The 24,946-nt window shown below is 43.8% G+C and overlaps 1 protein-coding gene across 1 annotated transcript in view; it reads left to right on the top strand.

The window, feature by feature from the left end:
* Positions 1–24,946, top strand: part of RSU1 (Ras suppressor protein 1) — an 83,301-nt gene that overhangs the window by 39,301 nt on the left and 19,054 nt on the right. Inside the window, exon 7 of the mRNA XM_056857418.1 lies at positions 5,947–6,079. Coding sequence (XP_056713396.1) covers positions 5,947–6,079 — 133 coding nt within the window. The remainder of the gene's footprint in view (positions 1–5,946; positions 6,080–24,946) is intronic.

Raw genomic sequence — 24,946 nt, 5'->3', positions numbered from 1 at the left:
AGTTTGCAAGATCTGAGCAAGGCTGTCAAAGATAGGACATTTTGGAGGACACTGATTCATAGGGTCGCCATGAGTCGGAAGCGACTTGACAGCACTTAACACACACAAAATGGAAAATCCAATTTGCAGTTGCAGAATAAGCCTCTGAACGAAGTATGATCGTCATAGCAATGTTGGTCAGGGGGTTACCGCTAATTGCAGTGCTGGCTTTCTTCCTCCCGTGATCTGTTACTACATGCTGAACAGTGTGTGAATCTGTTGTTTGAGCCGTCCAGGTTAGATTTAGACACCTCCGGCTTGTGGCTTATTAGGTCCTCTTTGTCACAGTGCTTAATCCCGCCACCTGAGCCTTGTTAGAACAGAGCGCTGTGGAGGCCCTCTAATAAAGGAGGGTGTGAGCCTCCAAATGAGGCACACTCAACCATAAGGCACTTAGGGCGATTGCTGCCTGACTGACAGAGGGGTGGAATGCTTCCTTCGTGTTTTTATTTAAGAGGAGAACGGACCTCGAGACAGCTGACGGAAGAACAGCCGGGGTAATACCAACTGGTTGATAGGCCTGTCTGAGGTGAACAGCCATCTTTCTTCCCCCTCCTTCCTTGTACAAGTGTAATGATCTGGCTTTTCTCTAATTATGCTAACCTTTTTTTTCATAGTAGGTACGTCCGTTAAGTATTAAATATTATACAAAGCATGGAAAATACAGATTGAGAGGAGGGTTAGTCCTTGGGAACTGCTCAGCCCCGGCTCATTTGCCCATACCATTATTTATTTATTTATTTATTCCATTTTTTACCCATCTCTTCCCGGCCAAAGCCAGGCTCAGAGCGGCTGTTGGGTGTTGACTGAGGCCTGCAGAGGTCTATGAGGGGATCTCTCAGTATTTTTTTATGTTAGTAAGCTGCATGAGGACCCAGCTCGGTTGTCAGCTATGGTGCCATGGAAAGGCATTTAATCCCCCCAACACACACACACACAATTTGCCAATTAGAAACTGGGTGTCCCAAACTGCTGTTAGCTATAATAGGAGGGAAAGATGGGTATCCCCACCCCCAAGCCCCAAGCTAATACCAGCTGAAGAAAAACTGCATGGGGGAAGGACTGAAAACTTTTCTGCATCCCAATCCAAATTTTCTCTGTCCTGCAACTTCTTTTTAACATTAGACCACCCCAGCCTGCCTTCAAAGAAGTGAGGGTGGGGTGGATTTTGGCTGCGGTCGCGAGAAGAGAGCAAAGCGCTGGGCATCATCAGGTCTGACGTGCGATGAAGGGTGGAGCCAAGGGATGGGATATTATTGACTGGGTTGCACAGACCCTCCCTCTTTGGAAGGCAAACAAAGGAGGCAGCAGCTGCGGAGCAGGGAATCCCGATCAGGCCACGTGGCTAAGTATAGGGGGGGGTGTTGGCTGGGGGGGCTTTTGTACTCGCTGATCTGTCCCCTGTGGTGGGAGCAGTGTGGGAAAAGGTGGTTTCATGATTATGGTACAACTCCGGTGAGCACCCTGAGGCATCAGTTTGAAAGATGAAGGAGTAACCCTCAGACCAGGACTGGGGCCTTGGTGCCTGGCAGGGACCTGGGACAGGAACTCCTGGAGGGGTGCCGCTATCCTTTACCTATAGACCTCGCGGCTAGGGTGGATTGGACGTGGCACACCTCCCTCGAGCACTAAAAAGGCTTGGCAAGGAAGAGCAAGAGCCGTACCACACGTGGCGGCTCAGAGCCAGGGTGGGTCTCGCCCTAAGAATGGGGATGCAAAAAACAAGAGGAGGCCTGACTCTTCTGCATCCCCGCATTGGCCCGCACTGCAGTCAGTTATTGGGGATGTTTTGGTTGTGTCTGCTGCAGATCCCTCTTGAACAATAAAAATAAAGTTGGCCTTTTGATTATCCCAGCTCTGGTGTCAGCTCTCGTTATTATGCATCCGCAGACAAAAAAGATATTTCCACTGATCTGATACATATCTCCCATGCAATCTGTAGTTTGGTCCTGAATGTTGAGCTACTGCTCTGGCAGTGAAGCGGTTCTGGAGATTCTCAGAATGCAGTGCAAAGTTGCGTCAGTGGCTCCCACCTCTCTCTGCTTGCTTACAAAGCTTCTCGCATGGCAGAGTTCAGCAGGATTATGTGTGTGTGTGTTAAGTGCCGTCAAGTCGCTTCCGACTCATGGCGACCCTATGAATCAGTGTCCTCCAAAATGTCCTATCTTTGACAGCCTTGCTCAGGTCTTGCAAATTGAGGGCTGTGGCTTCCTTTATTGAGTCAATCCATCTCTTTTTGGGTCTTCCTCTTTTCATAGGACAATTTATATTAAGATTTGCATCCACTGGAAACAAAACCTGCTCAGCTTGCAGAAACATTAGTTCCAAATAAAACTTTTAGCCTTAATGTGGTAGTTTTTTTTGGGGGGGGGGGCTTTTGGCCTCTTACTGCAGTGTTCTAATTTTGGGGCAGATACTCAGCCTTCCCTCCCCCCCCCTAAAGTACCAAGTACAGTGGTGACCCTATTTGAACACATCAAAAAGCCAGTGCATGTCGGAGTGTCTGACTAGGTCTGAGGAGCTCTGTTCAAATCTTCTCTGAGCCATGAAGAATGCTGGGTGACCTCGGACTTGCCTCACCTCCCTCACAGGATTGTTGTGAGGATAAAATGGGGGAGTAGGTAACAGTGATAATAAACAACTACAGTTAGCCACTGATGGAGCCTTTGCGGGGGTGGGGGAGGGGTGAAGGTGCCACTAGCTGTAGGGTGAACTTTGCAGCTGTGTGGTAAGACATTTTCGGGAGTCTAGTAAAGAGAAGCAAGGTACAGTGTGGTGGGAGATATTGGGGTAGGATAGAAAAGGTAGGTGGAAGTTACTTCATTCTATCAGAGTTAAATATTGAATATTTTGTGGCCATGGGAAAATTGGAGGGTGGCCCTAGAGCAGGGGTGGGGAACCTTTTTTCCGCCAAGGGCCATTTGGATATTTATAACATCATTCGCGGGCCATACAAAATTATCAACTTAAAAATTAGCCGACCAAGCCCCAAGCAGGCAGCTGCCCCCGATGACCCCCCCCCCCCGATGTGGGCAAGCAGGCAGGCATCCAACCGGTGGTGCACTCGCCCACCTGGTGGCACAGGATGGTCTGTTGCACCAGCCAGGCGTAGCCGTCCAGCCAGACGCCGGAGTTGCTCCTGCTCCACATGGTCGGGGCCGGATTCTACAGCCAGCTCCTGCTACCTCCGCCTGCAGGGATGAAATGAGGACACACTGGCTAAGAACTCCCCCACTCCCCGCGCATTCTGGCCCTGCCTCCTTTAGCCTCTCCATTGTCGCCACTTCTGCCCCCAGCCCTCTTGTAGTACAGAGGGAATACTTTTCTCCATGGCCCGGAAAGGGTTAACACAGTTTCTTGAGTAGACCTAGCAGCTCCATAGCTAATGACTCTTCTGCAAGGGGGGGGGTTCCTTTTCTCAGCAAAACAAACTCACATCCACTATTCCTGTCCGCAGAAGGGGGCGGATCACCAGTCTTAGATCCTTCTGAGCTAGAGATCTGCCAGGACCCACAAAGGGCCAGACCAAATGATTTTGCGGGCCTTAAATGGCCCCCGGGCCTGACGTTCCCCACCCCTGCCCTAGAGTCAAGGCTAAGGAGGGGCTGTGGCTGTGAGTCAAGTGGAGCTGATGTGGAAGGAGTTGATTATCCCATCACCTGTTACCATGACAGCAGAGGCCCAGCCTGTCACAGGAGATTATACCATAGGGGCATTGGCTCCCTTACCAGGCAGCAGAAACTCATTACCTATGCAAATGGAGGAGAAGAGATTTTGCTTAAGACTTTGTCAATGAGCAGTACAGGTTGATTCAGATTCATTCCCTAAGAGAAACCATGATGAGGAGGACGGTGAATAAAAAGCAGTTAAAGGTCTAGAGCCGTGTTGGCAAACCTATGGCACGCGTAGCCCTCTCTGCCGGCACGCGGCTCTCTCCCTCTCTCTCAGCTGAGCTGCTGCCGGCACGAGAGAGGAACACAGCAAGGGACCTCCCCACAAATGGCCGGGAGACAGGAGGACGAGCGAGGGGAGGCGGAGACACGCACCACCAGCTTCTGAGCGGCTCGCCGGCCAGCTGGGCATCGGACGAGCGTGGGCGGGGCGGAAGGCGAAGGGACCCTTCACCTTCCGCCCTGCCGGCGACGCGACCGAAGGGGCGCTTGTTAGCGCGCGTGCTGCCCTCCCGGCTCCCTCCGTCAGGGACGGAAGACGGCCCCCCGAGCTAGCCTCCAGGCATGGGTTGCCCCCCTGTGCGGTAAGTGCGCAGCGTTGTAGAGGGCCTGCGACGGAAGGGCTAACGGCCATCGCGGGACAGGGGGTTATTGGCCATTTGTGAATGGGAGGTTTTGCCTTGGATTTGCCACTCAGATGCACATTTTCCCCATCCAGATTCTCAAAACTCTGCACAGGGGGTTATTGGCCATTTATGAATGGGAGGTTTTGCCTTGGATTTGCCACTCAGATGCACATTTTCCCCATCCAGATTCTCAAAACTCTGCATGGGGGGTTATTGGCCATTTGTGAATGGGAGGTTTTGCCTTGGATTTGCCACTCAGATGCACATTTTCCCCATCCAGATTCTCAAAACTCTGCATGGGGGGTTATTGGCCATTTGTGAATGGGAGGTTTTGCCTTGGATTTGCCACTCAGATGCACAACTCAACAATAAGCCCCCCTGCAGAGTTTTGAGATTGCAGATGGGGAAAATGTACAGTGTTTGTCAGTCATTGTCATGATTTAATTTTATGGATACCTTACTGTTTTCCCTCCTCAGAGGCATGTCTACCCACTGGCTTTCTTGGCGGTAGACTTGGACTCTGAGGAGGGGAAAACCAGTTCTACCAATTGGCTTCTATGGGCCTCCAGATGCCAGGTCTACTGCCAAGAAAGCCAGTGGGTAGACCTGGCATCCCAATGGGACTCAGCCGGAGGCCAGGTCTACCAATAGGCTTTTACGGCGGTAGACCAGGCCTCCAGACAAGGGCTCCGGACGGGGAGAGGGAAATAGCAGGGACTTACAATTTAATTTTTATCAATAAATAAGATCATTATTAAGTATGATATCAAGTTTTATTCAGTGCACCTACCTATATAGTTTAAGAAATTTGGCTCTCAAAAGAAATCTCAATCATTGTACTGTTGATATTTGGCTCTGTTGACTAATGAGTTTGCTGACCACTGGCCTAGGGCTGTGCCGTGTTGCCGTGGTGTGCATTGGCACTCGGCGATAAATAAGTGGGTTTTGGGTTGCTGTTTGGGCACTCGGTCTCTAAAAGGTTCGCCATCACTGGTCTAGAGGTAACCAGACCAAAGAGAATTCTTCCAGAGCTCAGCTGGCTGCTTGGAAGCTGAGCCTAGAGTGGAGGAGATGGGGAAACAAAGTGCTGTTAGCCCCTTTTCCTGAGCCAAGAGTTTTTGACATCTCAAAGTTTAGAATCTTGAGCCATCCCTGTTTTTGTATGGTTCTAGCTGGTGGAGTAGGTATTCTATTGAATTCGTCTGTTATCTATGCCTCTTTCTTGAGTAGGATAGAAAGTTCAGGAGTGAGAAAATACTTCATGATTCAGGAGTGTGGAAATATTTCATGTCCAGTTACCTTGGAACCTAAAACTAGATAGTAAACACCTAAGAATTTGAACTGTTTCCCAGGTCTTGAGACACCCTTTGATGCTGGTGTATAGGAATAGGAAATATTAATCTGATTTAGGCTGTAGAGAAGAAAAAGAGGGTAGGAGGGGTTGGCCAGAGGATGCCAAGGTTATAATTTTATGCCTGCTTACTCCCATATTTAGAATCACACTTCGCTGAACATTCTTCTTATACTTTCAGCATTCTAATTCTGAAGCGTGTTGTTTTCATAACACTCTTAAACTTGCAAAAGATTAAATTCCTGTTTAACCCTTTCAGGTAACTTGGATCTGACTGGTCAAAAACAGGTCTTCAAAGCAGAGAATAATCCGTGGGTCACCCCTATTGCAGATCAGTTCCAGCTTGGCATTTCCCATGTGTTTGAATATATTCGTTCAGAAACATACAAATAGTGAGTATTCTTTTTTTTCTTTTTTTGTATGTGTGCTTTCCCCACTTTTCTTTCTTGTTTATACTGATAAGCTGCTCTGTCCTTTCATGCTGTGGTCCGGGTGGCATTGGCAGCGCTGTCACAGCAGATCCCCGCACACATGCATCATAGCACCATTGCAGCTTCCAACTAGCTGCAGAGACGCAAGCTCTGCTTCTCTTCCTCTGGTCAGATTTTGCCAAGAACCGCCAAACTCTTTCTTTCTGCTCTCCTCACCATGTAGCTCCCCGCCCTGGCAGGAGGGCATCATCTGCATTCTAGGCACATCAGCTGACTGACTTATCAGTGCCCATTAAGTAATTGCATTTTGCTATCAAGATGTACAGAAGCTTAGCGAGCTGGTATGCTCACCACACAGTACATTTAGCGTGGGATGGTTAAGGATGACCAAGTTTAGTTATTCTATCTGAACCTGTAAATATTACTCCTGATTGGTAAAACTAATTATCCATCCAGTTGTTAGGATGATAGAAACTGCTGGTTGACCATGTGTACACTGTGGTAAGTTACCCAAAATTCCCAAGTCTGCCTCCTGCCTGCAGATACTTAAATACGCAAATAGGGGGTAGACTGACCCCCCCAACAGGTTTTTCTGCAGACTTGGGGGACCCTATTTTAAAAAACACTTACCATGCAGGTGAGGAGGACACCAGCAGCCTCGCTGGGCCCAGGTCAGCAGCAGCAGTGATGGGAGCAGAGGGAAGCCACAGCGGGCTCCGTAGCAAAGGCTGGGAGCTTTGCCAGGCCGGGGATGTCTGCGGCAGCGGTAATGGAGGGGAGGAAGCCACACTGGGCTCTGCAGCAGAGCCTGGAAGACTTGCTGGGCCCGAGTCATCTACAGCGGAGGGGATGGAGGGAAGATGGGATTCCCCCCCCCAAGCAGGGGCAAGATGGGATTGCTCCCCCATGAGTTTTGCAGGCCCTCACTTGTTTGTTATATTTTTATTCCACTGTTTCCATAAGGAGCACAGATTGGCATACATAATTCTTCCCTTTCTTTTTATTTGGGGTCACCAAGGAGGGCTTCATGGTTGAGTGAGGATAGAAATCAGGTCTCTCCAGTCCTAGTCTAATCATTGATTATTTATTTTACCTCATTTATGCCCAACTTTTGTCCCCAGTGATGACCCAAAGCGGCTTACATTGTTCTTTCCATTTTATCTTCACAATAGCTCACTGGCCTAAGGTCACCCAGCAACAACAGTGATTCTTTTCATCTACACTGCTCTTGAAAATATCTTTAAATTGTTGTAGGCACTTGTGTGTTGGCAAGTATCTGATCTCCCAAGGATGGAAGCCTCAACCCAACCATGTAGGCAGAAGCAGTGCAGGAACAACTGTCAGAGTGCTTGTTGCCGTCATTTCACACCAGATATGTATAAAACTAGCCTTAGTGATCAAGGGCCAAGTATCCTGTTGGCTTCTCTGAATGTCATACTTCCTAGAGAACACACTAGAAGCCAAATTTGTTCAACGTCCCTGTTGATTTCATGGGATGTCCATCTAAAAAAGAACATCAACATCAAAACTTTATAATTATAGTAATGTGTAATGGCAGCACATTTTTTTCAGAGGCAATAACTCCATGGTTTTTGTTTTTTTTGCTAGTGCCCCAGTCAACCTTCAAAGTGACCTTTATGTTGTAAGTGTATTCTCTGAGGATCTTGTATGTCTAGGATAATGACAAAGACATGATGGATAGTATGATTTATTGACTATAATATACTCAGCAAGTACAGACAGACATAAATGTTTTGAACAAAACAGCAAATAAAACTCCAGTGAAGGATTGCAATCTTGAAATGTTATCGGAATTAGTGTAAGATAATTAGTGACTTGGTAAAGCCCCAACGTGCAAAGAGCCGTGCTGAAGGGTTGGGCTTAGCATTTGTAAAATGGGAGACAGCTTCCCCAAGTACATTTTAAAAATTAATCATGTTTTCCTGATTGTTTCTCAGTGTGGAAATTGCTCTTTGTCCAGTCATTTTTTCTACTGAAAGGCAAATTATTTTGGTGTTCTCATTTGTGATGTCGATTAAAGTTGCTACCTGATGATCTAATTTCGGTGAAAGCTACTTGGCAGTCTTTTCAAGCAGCTGTTACTCCAAATTGATACCTTGCTTTCAAAGCTGCTGTTTCTTTGTATGACTTGTTCATTGGATGCAAGTAAAATTGTTATGGAGAATAGTCACCATCCTAGAACTAACTTCCCCCTTCTTATGCAACAGTCATCTTAGAGTTAAGGCCCTTGACAAGACCTCCTGTGAAATGGCGTAAGTCTTGTTCCTCTTGCTTCCATTCATGAAGATATTTTTGGAGGTGCCAGTATTTAAAATCTGCCACTCTTCAGACTAGTTCAGACCTTTAGTATTTGGAGGCTACTGATGAAAACAGCAGGTATGTGTCCAGGGCAGCACGCAACTATGAGAGCAGTTAAATATCATATCATATGGGACTGCAAGATTGTATGGTAAACAAGCACACTAATACTACACCATATTGGGGCCCAGTGATTGTGGTGTGGTATCTTACCATTCAGACCATGAGAACTTAGACAGTAGCTCAGTGGAGATTTCGTAGAGGTTCATCATAGACAACTTCTCTAACCAGCAGTCCTGACTATTATTATTGCAGTTTGGTGAACCTCAGTATAATCAGTATAATATCATGATTTGCAATATTGCACCATGACAGGGACACTCAGTAGGCCGTATCAGACTCCTAGGATACTTCTGGCACTTTGACAGCTCATTCCTGAGCTCTTGTCAGGAAAGAGCTCAGGAGGAGTGCAAGTGCCCACCCCGGCATCAGTGCTCCTTGCGCTGCCACAAGAGGCAGGGAAGCCATTGTTGAGCCACTCCTGCTGACCTCCATGTGCTGCCGTGGCAGTGTGCCCCAGGGATGCTGGCTTGACTTCCTGCCAGCGTCCCACCGGCAAAAAGCCCCACACAGGCATCCTGGGGGCATTCCCGGGGCATGCCAGGGGGTGGAGCTGCCAGTAGGCAGCTTCCTGACCCCTTTCACCATGGGTATGCCGTCTACAACAACAGCGTTGCTGCCCCAGCTTTTTTCTGGTGCAGCCTCGCTGTTTTCAATTGCCCATTTTCAAACAAAAAAAACATTTTAAAGGCTTTTTAAAGCATATTGGCGGCCAGGGATTGGCTTTGGAGGCACTGCGGCGGTACCTCAGCCACACTGTCCCCTGCCACCGAAGGTTCAGGAATGGGCTGTTAGTGGCTTACCTCTGATTTGATCCCTTTTCATTGGCTCCCCAAGAACTTCATCCAGACTGCTGCCCCATCTCCAAAAAACTTTCCTAGATTAGTATATAAATCCTGCAACAATTTGTCCTTTGCATTAGACACTTGAGGTCAATCTGTCAAACCCCTACTGTTTATAAAAAGGTTTTTTTGTTCAATTGTAAGCCTCCGTCTTAATGTAAAAAGTCAGTTTTGGGCTCTGGCCAGAATTTTTAGTGTGCCTAAAGAGAAAAGAGCAATTTTTGAACACATCTCAAAATAATTTCATCTGACTGTCAAAGAAGCTTCTACATAAATGTCTTTTCTTTTTAACCAATCATATGAAATGGCTAACGCTGCTCTGTATTTATCTCACAATGCCAAATGGCAGCCTGGGCCCTAAGCAAGAGAAATTAATGGCCCCCTCCTCAGAAGGAACCTTGGTAACACCTAGGGTTGCCAGCTCTGGGTTGGGAAATACCTGGAGAGTTTGAGGAAGAAGAAGAGTTGGTTTTTATATGCTGACTTTCTCTACCACTTAAGGAAGAATCAAACTGGCTTACAATCACCTTCCCTCCCCTCCCCACAACAGACATCTTGTGAGGTAGCTGGGGCTGAGAGAACTGTGACTTAGCCCAAGGTCACCCAGTTGCCTTCATGTGTAGGAGTGGGGAAACAAATCCAGTTCACCAGATAGCTTCCGCCGCTCATGTGGAGGAGTGGGGAATCAAACCCGGTTCTCCAGAACAGAGTCCACTGCTGCAAACCACGGCTTTTAACCACAACACCACACTGGCTCTTTGGGGGTGGAGCCTGAGGAGGGTGGGGTTTGGAGAGGGATGGGACTTCAATGGGACCTAATGCCATAGAGTCCACCTTCCAAAGCTTTGCCATTTGCTCCAGGTGAACTGATCTTTGTTGCCTAGAGGTCAGTTGTAATCCCAGGAAATCTCTAGCCACCACCTGGAGGTTAGCAAATCTAGTACCACCATACTTGTTAACTCAGAGGACATCTAAGACAGATGCAGTAGGAGTGTTCACGGGGGTCCTCATAGCCTTGTTCTGTTTATCCTCTCTGTCCCCACACCTCCAGCTATTCATAAGAAAAGTAACCTCTTCATGTGTTTGCCTATTTTTTATATTCCACTTTTCTCCCCAGTGGGGACCCAAAGCAGCTTACAATACTAACAAGAATAACAAAAAAAAGGAAAGGGGGAGAAGGCTTCGGAATGAAGACCAGGTATTCCTTACGTTCTCGAAGGTACACCCAGATCTTAATTATCTGTGAGCGGAGGAGAAACAGACTGCTAGGCTCTTCCCCCGCTTTCTCCCTTACTAGTGATTCAGGTGACTAACTCGAAGCGAGAGTTTTCAGATGACCCAGTTAATGTGATAATTGAATCTGCCGCATGGTGGCTTCCGTCGTTGGAAACTTTCATCACAAATGATTCACCAGCTTCCGACAGGAGAGAAAGACATAAGAGCAGTAACTATCAGTGGGAAGACAGCCCTCCCCCCATGATGACTACATCTCCAAGAGAATGGGTTGATAAACAGGTTATCTGACTCTACCAGTACTTGCTCGATTCAATATTTCCCGGGCAGTGAAGGTTTTATCTCTTAATACATCTTTTGCCAGACCTGATCCCAGTGTTCAGTTCTGTGTGTGCAACATACCAGGGACGTTATTAGGACAGCGGGAGCATGAGGGGAAAATATTGCTGGTGTGCAGAAAGCAAACTGAGGCAGAAGAGTTAAGGGTGAAAAAGGGTTACCCTTTAGAGACACAGCACATTCCTCTGCTGTTCAGTAGAGACAGCACTAAATATTGGGGAAAGTCTTAATCTCCTCTAACTTCAAAAATCTGCTCATGCTAGATAGGTTATTTACAACAACGCAAGATGAGTTACTATGTACATTGCAGGTTTATTTTTTTTTATTTGAGTCATAAATTAAAAAGCTGCCTTTTTATAATAAAGCAGAACTGCCTGTGATTTCTATTCTCTACACAGTAATATCTTGTTTTATTACATACTGTCTTTTTATTGAGCTCCAGATTCTTATTTCAAGTAGATATTGTTTGAAGCTTTTGTGTTATCCTTGGCAGTTTTTAGGGCTATCAGGTAGCTGTAGAAGTCGCTCTTGCTTTATGGGGAGATTTTGTCAACTTTTTTTTCCCCCTTATCCAGTGAAAAGCTTAAAGGGAAATGATTTCAGTGTAATTTTGACAACTCTCTGTTCAGCTTGGCTCTTTTTATTTATTTTGCACAATGATGTCCAAAGGCAGAGTACTGGAAATAATGGAGTAGAAACCTCTAAATATATTTTCATTTGTTTCCTACAGTGAACTTTTACCGGGGTGGGCAAGAGAACCAAATGGATTCCTTTACAAAATACACATTGCAGATGAGGACACCTATATTGGCAGTCCTGGTTCACCACCTGCTCAGTAGGACTGCTTGGTACTAGGGTGTCTGCCTTTTTAATATGGGGAAATTCTGGTCTTTTAAACATCAGTTTACATTGTTTCACTTTCTCATTGTTATTTCAACTGTGGCCATGTAATGAGAATACAAGGTACAATCAGGCAATTTATATGCTATGAACAAATCTTAGCCAATATGTGGCTTACTTCTACTTTAGGGGTGAGCCTAGCTACTCTGTCAGGTAATGCCTTCTGCATGAATACATATACAGATACAGAGTCTATTCAGGAGTCGTCCCATGAAAAGTTTCTATGGAAAAATCTTTTCTCCCTCCCCCTAATATTAAAAGACTTTTTAAGGTAGGTCATATGACTGGTTCCGCCCCAAAAAAAGACAGTGAAGTTTTGAAATTTTTATTAGAACAACAGAAAACGCACTTCAAAGATCAATAGGTTTTATACTTTAAGTACAGTGAAGCAGAACTGTGTTATTTAGTGGGAGGGGGAAGGTAAGAAAGATGTGCTCTGCAAGCAGAAATCTTTTCACCCATGGAAATGCTCAGCTGGATCCACCCCTTAACTGCTATGCTCTAGAGGGAAAGTATTCCTCATTTTTGCTCTTGCTAACAAATGAAACAAGAACACAAAAAGGTGAGCTGCCAGTTTTACTGTCAGAGTACTGGCTTTGTGGCATTTTTTACCTCAGCCAGACAGTGAGTAGTCAGTGGACAATATTTGACCAATCAGCTGACAAGCATGCCAACCCTAATAACTTTCGTGGCATCCCAGACTTGCATATGTTGGTTTCTTTAAGAGCTTGCCACGTAAAAGAATGACCGTCTGTACTTTTTGACCAACAAAATAAGTTACCACCCTACTGAATCACTCAAAAAATCCAAGGAAGCAGGAGAGTAACATTACCTTATCAAGGCCACAGAGCACCAGTTTGTCTTGTGACAGCTATGATCAGTTGAGAACTTTAATTCTATGATACAGATTCTCATATGAAACTGTAGTTTTGGTACAACTTCCCAAGAAAATGTAAGAATGATCTGCCCTACTATAATACTATCAGGAGTATCGTATATGCTTTTTTTTAAATAGCAATTATCCCACTTTCTGAAATGCTTAATGCAAAGTTGTTGCCACGGGTCTATAATTAGCATTACTTTTTTTAGAATTTGGGGATGGTTATGCTTTGGAACCTTTTAATCATCAGCATATAGTGGTAAAATTTTGATGCCACACAGCATGTATTAACCAGTTAGTGTAACACTTTTTGTAATGAGCACATATTTAAACGTTTTATAAATGAGTGCAAAAGGACGTTCAGCCTCCTGCTATTCTCTGGCGATGGTGTTATCATTGAGGTTCAGTCAATGTCTTGCAAAGATTAAAACTTGGATGTGGATATTCCAAGCCTGTTCACAGCATTATTTTTTGGTGTTTGTTTTTTTTAAGTAATGTCAGGATGTCTTTGCAGTCATTCATTTCATTTTTCATTTATTTAAGGAAGTCTACATAACACATAGGCTTTTAGACAAAATAATATAACAATTATTGAAATACATGAACAAAAGAAACATTCAGCTTTACGAAAAAGTAAATATTGAATATGTATTTTAAAACAGTGAATTAAAATTACAATTAAAATAGCAACACAGTCACTGGATTAGTGTCAGTAGCAACTGAGACATATTTGGCAACTGCCATAGAAATGTGATTTTCATTTCCAAAGAGAAGACTAAGTAAGCGATAGTCCTCTGAACGGCTGGGAAAAGTTACAAGAAGGGAAGTTATCAGAGAACTCTTAAACTGACATAGAATTTGCATGTGAAGAAAAAGCGTGCCAGGGGTTTCAAGCACCTCAAGACCACAAGAACAAATCCTTTGAAATATCTTCCAAAAAGATCAGCAAGAGGTAATGCATTGAAACGGGCCTAGGAGAAAAGATGGCGATAAGAGGGAACCATAAGAGAATATACATTCTTATTGCCGACAAACAGTCTTGAAGGAGGTACAAAGGAGAGCATATTCATTTGGCATCTGATAGAAGAGGACTCCAGTCTAATAGGTCAAGTTGTTTTTTAATCATAGTACAAGCTCTTTCAAAGCCTATCTCAGTCAAGCCGGAGAGGGAAAACCCTAGTCCTGCTATTTATGAATCCAGAAATTGGCAACATGGACTTACAAAGGAATCAGAGCATGACCAAACCCAAAGTGGGAGGATTTTAAAAAGTGTAAGAATAGTCTAAACTTCAGTGCAGCAAACCATGCAGAGGTGGCCAGCTGTTTCATGCCAGCTTCAATGAGGTCTCTGCTGTCAAATATGGGGTGGTAAAATGGCCTTGCAAAAGAATACTTTGAACATAAAAAGGCCATGGTGGATCAGACCAAGTTCCATCAAGTCCAGCAGTCTGTTCACACAGTGGCCAACCAGGTGCCTCTAGGAAGCCCACAAACAAAGCAACTGCAGCAGCACCATCCTGCCTGTATTTCACAGCACCTAATATAATAGGCATGCTCCTCTGATCCTGGAGAGAATAGGTATGCATCATAACTAGTAACCAATTTTACTAGTAGCTGTGAATACCCCTCTCCTCCATGAACATGTCCTTTCCCCTCTTAAAGCCTTCCAAGTTGGCAGCCATCACCATATCCTGGTGCAAGGAGTTCCACAATTTAACTATGTGTTGTGTAAAGAAATACTTCCTTTTATCTGTTTTGAATCTCTCACCCTCCAGCTTCAGAACATGACCCCATGTTCTAGTATTATGAGAGAGGGAGAAAAGCTTCTCCCTGTTCACACTCTCCATACCATACATAATTTTATAGACCTCTATCATGTCTCCCCTTACCCACCTTCTTTCCAAGCTAAACAGCCCTAAGCATTTTAACCGCTCCTCATAGGGTAGTTGCTCTGGTCCCCTGATAATTTTGGTTGCTCTTTTTTGCACCTTCTTAAGCTCTGCAATATCCTTTTTTAAGTGTATTAATAGAACTGTATATAATATTCCAAGTGTGGTCTCACCGTAGATTTGTATAAGGGCAGTATGATAGCAGCAGTTTTATTCTCTATTCCTTTTGTAATTATGGTCAGCATGGAAATTGCCTTTTTCACAGCAGCCGTACACTGGTATGCTGGCTAGCTGCCAATGTTCAGGTCTCCACTTGCAGATACTGCTCCAGGCGGTTGGCAACAGCAGGTAGAGAGTAAAGCAGAGTCCAAAGAACAAGTCAGTTTGTCAAAGCCAGAAATCAGAGTCCAGTACTTGCCAAATCAGATTTACAGTTGGTAGTCCAGGTAGCCGGTCCAAGGTCGAGGGTCACGGAGATTCAGAGGTCCAAACAGCCAGTCCAAGGTCTAAAGGCACAGAGAGTTGTTCAGGCGTGGGAGGCAGCAGGTTGCTCAGGTATGCACTGCGTTGCTTCCTCGACCCTGGGCTGTTCAGCTGAGGCTTTTCTGGCGTCTGGCTTCTCCATCAGTCCTCCTCCTGCGAGGACTCACTGTTCTGCTGCTGTTCCAGCACACACCAGTAGGATTCCAGCTGGGCATTGTGTCTTTTAGCCACCAGTGCCTTTCTCTGCTGCTGCCTCTGCCTGTCAGCCTTTGCTGCCTTAGTAGCTTGAGGGCTCACAGCTGGGCCACTGGGTCCAGGCTCTGAGCAGGACGGGGTTGGTTCTGCCATGACTTCTGACTGTGAGTCTTGTGCCTGCTCTGGAGAGTCACCAGCTTCAGGGCGGTCAGCCTCCTCGCCAGGCTGTGCTGAATCAGCCCCACTTCAGGCTGCGAGGTCCGAGGCAGCTCCATTGGGACTGAATTCTCCTGGTAGAGTTCCTCCTCTGAAGAGAACCCATTCTCCAGGGACTGCCCCATGGCAACTGGGTTGACATCTTCATCAAACTGTCTACTACCACTCCAGGATCCCTTTCTTGGTCTGTTACTGCCAGCACAGATTCCATCAGTGTAAATGTAAAGTTGGGATTTTTTACCCCAAAATGCATCACTTTACACTTGCTCACACTAAATCTCATTTGGCGTTTTAATACCCATTCTTCCAGTTTGAAGAGATCCTTTTGTAGCTCTTCACAGTCCAGTTTTGTTTTAACCACCCTAAATAATTTGGTTTCATCTGCAAACTTGTCCACCTCACTGTTCACCCCCAACTCCTGGTCATTGATGAACAGGTTGAAAAGCACCAGTTCCAACACAGATCCCCGAGGGAACCCCTTGTCTGTTCAAATTGCCATTTACCATATACAAAGTCTTTAAAACCCTACTTTTCTAATTTACATGATATCTGAAGAGTAGTATCTGAAGAAGTGAGCTGTGACTCACAAAAGTTCATACCTTGCGAGAAATTTTGCTAGTCTTTACGGTGCTACTGGGCTCTTGCTCTTTTCTACTGCTACAGATAGACTAACATGGCTACCTATCGTGATCTATTTACATGATAATAGTGATTATACCACGTGGGACAATTTCATTAACACCATTTCAGCTTGAGTGAATCGAAGTGAAAACCATGTTGTTGAGATCATTTCCACCTGAAAATGATTATATGAATTGTCCCTAAGTGTTTTCTAGTCTGATTACTTGAGGCTTTCATGCTGCTGCTATTTGGATTCATACCTCTGGTTCTTTCACCAATCTTCTGTGTCTTTTTAAAGACAAGGTCCATGAATAATTTATATTAAGGTGTATAAATCAGTGGTTAAAGCTTACAGTGATGGAACCTGAATAAATTATGGAAATGAAGCAATTTGCATAGATTTCTTTATTTTGCATACTTTTGCTTCTGAGGTCCTGCTCAAACCCATTGTGACTTGTGATATTTTTCCAGACATGGTCCACACATTTTCAGTCTATACCTATGAAGACTCAACATGGTTGTTGTTTTTAAGTGAAAGGGAAAGTCTGAGGATGCTAAATTCTGTGGTGGTGGTGCAGAGGGTGTCAAATGCATAAAATGTAGTTAAGTACTTTAGTATATAATAGAGTGAATAGAGGCGACCAGTTTACATGAGAAATAGGGGGGAAATTGCTTGCTTCTAAAATGTGTTCTAAAGTACTGTAATACAGAACACTCAAACACATTGCTATGGAGTGAAGATGTTAGTTTTACCTGTCCCTCCAAGCAAGTAGTGATTTGTTGTTACTTCTGGTTCGTTACTTACAGATTAGGACTATTTAGTGGGGAAGAGCGTTACAACAAACTGTATTGTATACCATTTAAATTATTGATGCAGGTTCTCTGTGTGTGTTCTTCGCTCAAGTAGATTTTACCTTTTCGTGGTTCCATTCTGTGCAGGTGTGGGCCTGTGCACCTTGCCCACCACGTGAAGGGAAATCTTTAAAGCTTTTAATTTGCATATTTAACATCAGAACTAAATATGTATACACAAGTCCCGCTAATTTCGTCACACAACACAGAAGCAACCATGAATTCCTTGCTCAGTGTCATGAATTGAGCACATGAAACTGCATTATACTGAATCAGACCCTTGGTCTATCAAAGTCGGTATTGTCTGATCAGACTAACAGCGGCTGTCCAAGGTTTCAGGCAGAGGTCTTTCACATCACCTACTTGCCTAGTCCCTTTAACTGGGGAAGCCAGGGATTGAATTTGGGACCTTCTGCATGCCAAGCAGATGCTCTACCACTGAGCCACAGCCCCTCCCCTAAATTACTAATAAAGTTGACTGTCCAGCAATGTGGACTACTTGGTTGCAGTCTTCACTACACATTAACATGTGGGGCAGGGGGAAAAAACATACTACTGTTTTATTAATAGTCAACCAAGCAGTTGCATGACAGAAACCCTTTATCACACTATAAGTTGCTTCACAGTCTTAGCGATGCACAGTGAATCTAGCTGTGAAGTTGCCTTGCTGACCTCAGGAGTTCATTAGGCCTTCGTATTAATATGTTAAGGAGAGGTATAAAACATCTGAAGTAGATCCAAGTTATGTGCCACGATCCAAAGAACTTCTTTTGCCGCTTACAAATGCTTCCATGTACAGACTAATTTTTTTCTTGTCCTTCTTACCGCCGCCGCCCCCGCCCCCCCAGCCCCTGGGTACACTGTAGGCCCATTTCAGATGTTTTGCTCAATTTCAAAAGTAGCGATATGGGAGGGCTGTTTTCAGAAGGGCATTTTCAAATGGGGAAAGCGCACCGTGCAGCCATTTAGATTGCAAAGGTGTCCTGTAATTTATCTTCAGCAAAGAAACTGATGTGATTCAGTTTTTTAACAGAGACCTGCACAATCTAAAAATATCCCTCCCTAAAAAAAAGAAAGAAGCAGCAGCTTGATTTCTCACTAACTTCTGGATATCATTTTCATCACAATATTTCTTAACAGTCCCAGAACTGTATTTTGCTCAAGGTTGGCTTTTAAACGGGAGAAAGTGTGTAAGGATTAATAGTGATGAGCCTGAATATAAAGTAGCTAGAACAAATGGATACAAGATAATATTAACCAAATGAACTTTCCTTTTATTCTGTGTTTTATGGAAGATGTAATACATATTTGGCAGTAATTTTACCCTCAACACATGAATTCCTGACAGTTTCAATTCCTCAGACTTATTAATCAGTGGAGTCAGCACCAAAGCAATTTTATAGGACTTACTAGTCGTCAAAAATTTATTATCAGATAAATCAAAGAAACAGTAGCATCTCAATAGGGGGAACAAAGTGGCCTGTAAAGGATCGTTTAGGACTGTGTTTTAGTCAGTCATATTTTGTGTTTACTCTTGCCATTGAAAGCTTTACTTATAAATTCTTGAAAATAACCATAGTGGCAAAACATGTTTGTATAATGCCTTGTTTGCATGGCTCTAGTTCTGTGCACGGGTTGCAGAAGTGCATGCGCAGCTCTGTAGGGCGGGAGGCTTCCCTGTTGCAGAGTATTTTGTGCGTTCTGTGAGTAATCTAAATATATTGTCGAAGGCTTTCATGGTCAGAGTTCATTGGTTCTTGTAGGTTATCCGGGCTGTGTGACCATGGTCTTGGTATTTTCTTTCCTGACGTTTCGCCAGCAGCTATGGCAGGCATCTTCAGAGGAGTAACTCTGAAGGACAGTGTCTCTCAGTGTCAAGTGTGTAGGAAGAGTAATATATAGTCAGAAAGTGGTTGGGTTTGAGCTGAAGCATTGTCCTGCAAACAGTATCAAAGGGAATGCTCTAATCATTGTCCTGTAAGTATCAAGATAATGTGCTAATGAGGGTGTGATATGTTAATATGGAACCATTGTATCCTGAAGTGATCTGTTAACATGTGGAATCCAAAGCTAATCCGCATGGCTATTGTGGACTGTCGTCTTTGTTAGTCCGGAGGTTTTCAGGACAGGAAGCCAAGCCTTATTCATTCTTAAACTCTCTTCTTTTCTGTTAAAGTTGTGCTGATGTTTATGAATTTCAATGGCTTCTCTGTGCAATCTGACAAAATAGTTGGTAGAATTGTCCAGTCTTTCAGTGTCTTGGAATAAGACCCTGTGTCCTGTTTGGGTCAGTCCGTGTTCAGCCACTGCTGATTTCTCAGATTGGCCAAGTCTGCAGTATCTTTCATGTTTTAAGGCTTGGCTGTCCTTCAGTGTTACTCCTCTGAAGATGGCTGCCACAGCTGCTGGCAAAACGTCAGGAAAGAAAATACCAAGACCACGGTCACACAGCCCGGATAACCTACAAGAACCAATCTATATATATGATTGCTCAACACGAGGCCTTTGCTTTAACAGACCCTCCATTTACACTGGATTCCCATCAAGCTTTGGATCCAGGCATTTTTTGCCATCTTGACAATGGCATGTTTGAACTGGTTTCTGTCATCTCACATGTTTTATGATTCATTTCAGAATTTTCCCAGAATGCATACATTGTGGCTATGCTCACATGTTGCAATTTGTTGTACAGATCTTGACTCATCCACCACTTGCCCGTAACAGCAGTTTGTGCCTAAATCCCTGTTGATCTTCTGCACACCCCCAAGTAGAATCCCTCTCTAGCTTCTCTAGATTCTCTCTCTAGCTCCCTGGTATTGTCAGGCTGCTGGCAGCGCTTAACTCTCTGCAACTCAATTGCTAATGGTCAGTAATAGATGGGAGGGGGGATGATGAAGGAAGAAGCCTAGGGCAAGCCAAGCCTCTTCCTCAATTTGGCTAAAGATTGTTGGTCTCCCTCTGGCTCCTTCTTTCTGACCGCCTACTTCACTGAACTGATTTAAAAAAAAAAAAGGATAGTTTACAGCCCTCTTTTCACACCTGTGTTGGGCAGGGTTCTGTATCAGCCACTCTACCCATCACAGCCTTCAGTGGCTGGCTTTAAGAGAGCCAGCGTGGTGTAGTGGTTAAGAACAGTGGTTTGGAGCGGTGGAGTCTGATCTGGAGAACCGGGTTTGATTCCCCACTCCTCCACATGAGCGGCGGAGGCTAATCTGGTGAACTGGGTTGGTTTCTCCACTCGTACACATGAAGCCAGCTGGGTGACCTTGGGCAAGTCACTCTCTCTCAGCCCTACCTACCTCACAGGGTGTCTGTTGTGGGGAGGGGAAGGGAAGGTGATTGTAAGCCAGTTTGATCCTTAAGTGGCAGAGAAATCGGCATATAAAAACCAACTCTTCTTCTTCTATAATAAATGTGTGTTGGTGAGTGATTGATAAAGCTAAATGTGGACCAGTGGTTCCCAAACCTTTCGGGCCACTGCCCACTTGATTCCACAAATTCAATCCCAGCACCCCCTACCCTATCCAACAACACAGTTGAAGGGGCCCATCTCTAGTGCCCCCCTAGGTAATTCCACCCCCCACCCCCCAGGGGATGGTACTGCCCACTTTGGGAACTACTGATGTAGACTTTAAGAAGGCTGGATAATGTGCACCCCAGGTTTCAGGAGATGGTTTACACCCCCTTTGCTTTTGACTCACATAGACCCCTTATTTTAACAACACAATAATGAGTTTATGTCTTCCATAGATGGTTAAGCAGCTGATTTTTGGTTGACAAGTAAAACATTGTAAAAGTGAGATAGTTTTCACAGGTAAACTGGCTCACAGTTCTTCTAAGATTCATTACAATAATATCATATCCACATCTAGATGAACCTTGGAGTCCCTTCCAGTTTCTGCCTTTCTAAGTGCTTGCTCTCCTTTCATTTTGTCCTGAACAATGGCTTTGAATGCCACATGTATTGAACAGTCCAGTAATTCGATTCAATTTTACTCTCTGTTTAGCAATAAGGAGAAAATTTAGATATAAATAGATAATGCATTTTCACATGACAAGAGTGTATCTGTGAAATTAAAAATAAGTAAGTGGGTATTACCAATAAATCTGTAACATGTATAAATAAGTAGTGTTTCAGGGATAAAATATTGGGGCGTCTAAATTAATCACAGAAAGAGCTATTGCAAAATACAGATATTGAAGAGCCGAAGATTTTTTTAATATTCTTAGACATGATTATTTAATGGCTTAAATGTGCATGCAAGAGGCAGGAATACACTGGGTTTACCACTAACTAGCTGTTCTGTGTGACAGAATATCATTTTTGCCTGTTTATTAAAAAAAAATGTAACTGGTGGCATTCTTTGTTCATGTCTCTTAATCCACTATATTATCTTGATCACTTTATCATTGTAATGGAACTTCTGTAAATTTTCAACTGATCCGTGGAAAATTATCCAATGGGATTTTCAGCATCTCATCGCCAAATATTTGCCAGCCCTGACTTTTAATTTAAAAATGTCCGAAGGAATCAGGATCAAACATATCTAAGCATGTTATGATTTTTAAGGATTTTAATGGGGATTACTATTACTTGGGCAGTATTCAGCAGTCCAACTACAAACCGGGCATTACTGGGCATTATCTCTCTCTCTCTCTCTGTACCCCACTCTCCTCTTTCTTTAATATGCAGAGCAGAACCCTGGAATATTCATCCATGACATCAGTGGACATGATCTCTCATGAGACAAATGTGCGGAAATCATTCCTGTGTGCCAAATGGGTGTGGAAAATCTAGTCATACTAGGAGTTCAGAGAATTATACTTGCATGTGTACCCAATACTGTTCTGCCTTTGTTCATGTAAGCAGAATTTTAATTTAAATGTTGCAATCCAACCCCAATGGATTTTGAAGTCGAAGGATGCATCACTCTGGGATTTGAGCTCAGTTTCATATTTTGTGGTCTCCAGGCAACAAATCATCAGCTTTTCTATTGCTACCCCCCATACACATTTTATAAGCATATGTATGCAATTCTTTGTTCACTTTCTATTTCTCCTTAACTCAATACTGTTGCCCAGTCCCATTTTTCTTTACGCTCCCTTCTGCATCCACACAGCCATTCTCATCAAGGCTTCTCTAGAGCAAGTTGCCAGGTAAATAGTTCCATTTTTGTTATCATTAAGGCATTATGTGAAAATGGTTGACTTTTCTAAAAGGAATCTTAAGCTTGCCTGATAGTATTGTAACTTGCTGTCCGCTTAGTTCTTCGTTTCTGTAATAATTAAAACTGACTGTGCGATAGTTGTGATGTTTTGTTATAGTGTCAACAAACTATTTTATACGCACTCACAGTCTTGAAGCAAAAGGGCTTTAATGCTGCTGCTGAACTCTTAAAAAAATTAGGAACCAACTAGGGTAAACTAAGAGAGAAAGAGCGAAAAGCTGTCACTTTGGAACAGAACTCTCCAACTTCTGCTTGGAACACCGATTATCAATCCATGCTGCTGTAGACAAGGTCAGAATCAATATTTCTGCCTGGAAGTCACAGTATCTCTGGGAGGAAAGAGATTAATATGGTTACTTTTGACTCTGTGTTCTCAATCAGCTAAGTATGTGCACTTGTCATTCATATTTTGTTTTTCAGCTTGTTATGCTGACAGAAAAATCTCTTGAGGACTGGATGGCAAGCCAGTTCAGAGTTGAAACTGTACAATTTACATTCCTTCTCACTGTGTGAGACCCAAACTTTTAACATCTGAAAATAACATTAACTCACCCACTGATGCAGTATGTTACAGAAGAGATGTATATATGGAAGATGCTAAATAGTAAAAAAATACTACCTTCAGACTTCTTTGTAAGAAATGTAGAGAAATGTATAAGATATCAATTTCTAATTTGTGAACAGTTCAAGCTTGCTTTGTACATCTCTTTCACCTGTATCTGGTTAATCATGAGAACTCAAGACATTTTTGTTTCCTCCTAAATGCTGAGGCCAGCCTGCTGGCTACTCAGTGCTGTACATATTCAAAATATTGAAGTACAGTTGGAAGTGTACTAATCAAGATCTGACTTGAACAGCAGCCATTCATAAATACGGTAAAGGCTGTATAGTAAATCCTTTTAATCCCCCCCCCCCACTCAGTTCAAAGGTATTCTGTTCTTGATTGTTAGTTTGCAGGTTGCAGGGCTAAGCCCTTGTGAGCTCTGACACAAAAAGGGATTGATGTCTGATTCACACACCAAGTTTTGATTTGAAAATTGTTAGCCTCTCATGTAGGGTCAAGGGGTCAAACCAAGACAGGTGGAGGTGAGGGATAACCTGGCAAGTCAAGGGTAGAACTAAGAGGGAATGTGGTAGGTTTGAGCAGAGCCAGGATTATATATATATTTGCTTATTTACCTCAATACTTTGTTTGTTTGTTGAGGAAATTTATATGCCACTTCTCCTGACTTGGATGGCCCAGGCTAGCTTGATCTTATCAACGTTTGGAAGCTAAGCAGGGTTGGCCCTGGTTAACACTTGGATGGGAGACCGCCAAGTAAGTCCAAGGTCATTATGCAGAGGCAGGCAATGGCAAATCATCTCTTGCCTTGAAAACTCTACAGGGTCACCACAAGTTATCTGTAACTTGATGGTACACAACCATATGCCCTCTCTCTAGTATCCTGCTCAAGGCAACTTATAGGGAAAAATAATACTATAACATCATAAAAACATCGCAGATTGTTTAAATAAAAGCAGGTGATTAAAAACAAGCCAAGGGCATAGAAACAGCATAAAGCAGCCAATGAGCGTTAGTAATTTCAAAATAGTCATAAAACATTTCCAGTCTTCCTTTCTCTCTGAGACTAAAGGCAGATTATAAAATTTATTAGAACCTTGGTGTAGATGCAGGACCTCACAGAATTTGGTGGGCCAAAGGTGCAGCTTTGCTTGCCAGGGTCGTCTTTGTGTTCAGAATGTTGTATCAGTTAGACGGGAGGATTGTCAAACCATCTCTCCCTTATGAATGTATGCTAATTGCCCCTGTTGTATTTCTTTGGTTGTTCACTGGTGCTGCAGCCGTTCCCCACTTTTATTTTCCCGGTGCCTTGTCCTTTTGTTTTGGAACTGCAAATAATCTTGAAATATGGTCAATCTGCAAAAGGTCTTGCTGAATTATTTTCTTGACAAGTTTAAAATACCAACCAATTTATTACCTTGTTTGTTAGGAATTGTAGTTTAGTCTTTAAAGATTAGAGAAATAACTCTTTGGGTGAGGAACTTTTACTGTCTGTTTGTCACTGGAAGTTTCACTTTCTGCTGTAAGAAAACCCCCCCTTTTTTTTCATTGTTCAGTCTTATGTTTTCTTTCAAGCTTTTGTTTTATCAGTCATGAATGACCACTTTCTCCCCCACTTAAGTGGTTCTTCTGTTGAAAGAAGATCCACTTATGTTCAAGGAAGACATCTGAAGCTGGAGAAAAGCTTAAAGAGAAGAGTGGTAGGAGTGGTAGCAATTACCAGTGGTTTAACTGGAGGTTGATACCAGCGGACTAAAGTATCTCCACTGCAGGCATTCAAAGCAGTACAGAGAAACACCCATTGTCTCAAATTAAGTGACTGTCTAGATAGAAGAAGGAGCTCCGTGTCACAAAGTGGTAAGCGGCAGTGCTGCAGTCCAAGCTCTGCTCACGACCTGAGTTCGATCCCGGCGGAAGTCGGTTTCAGGTAGCCGGCTCAAGGTTGACTCAGCCTTCCATCCTTCCAAGGTCGATAAAACAAGTACCCAGCTTGCTGGGGGTAAAGGGAAGATGACTGGGGAAGGCACTGGCAAACCACCCTGCAAACAAAGTCTTCCTAGTAAACGTCGGGATGTGAAGTTGCCCCATGGGTCAGGAATGACCTGGTGCTTGCACAGGGAACCTTTACCTAGATAGAAGAAGAGTTGGT

This window comes from Euleptes europaea, chromosome 11 (genome assembly GCF_029931775.1).
Source record: "Euleptes europaea isolate rEulEur1 chromosome 11, rEulEur1.hap1, whole genome shotgun sequence".
In the NCBI taxonomy this organism is placed as follows: domain Eukaryota; kingdom Metazoa; phylum Chordata; class Lepidosauria; order Squamata; family Sphaerodactylidae; genus Euleptes; species Euleptes europaea.
Note: the sequence above shows the minus strand (reverse complement) of the source record. Positions and strands in the feature narration are given on the sequence as shown.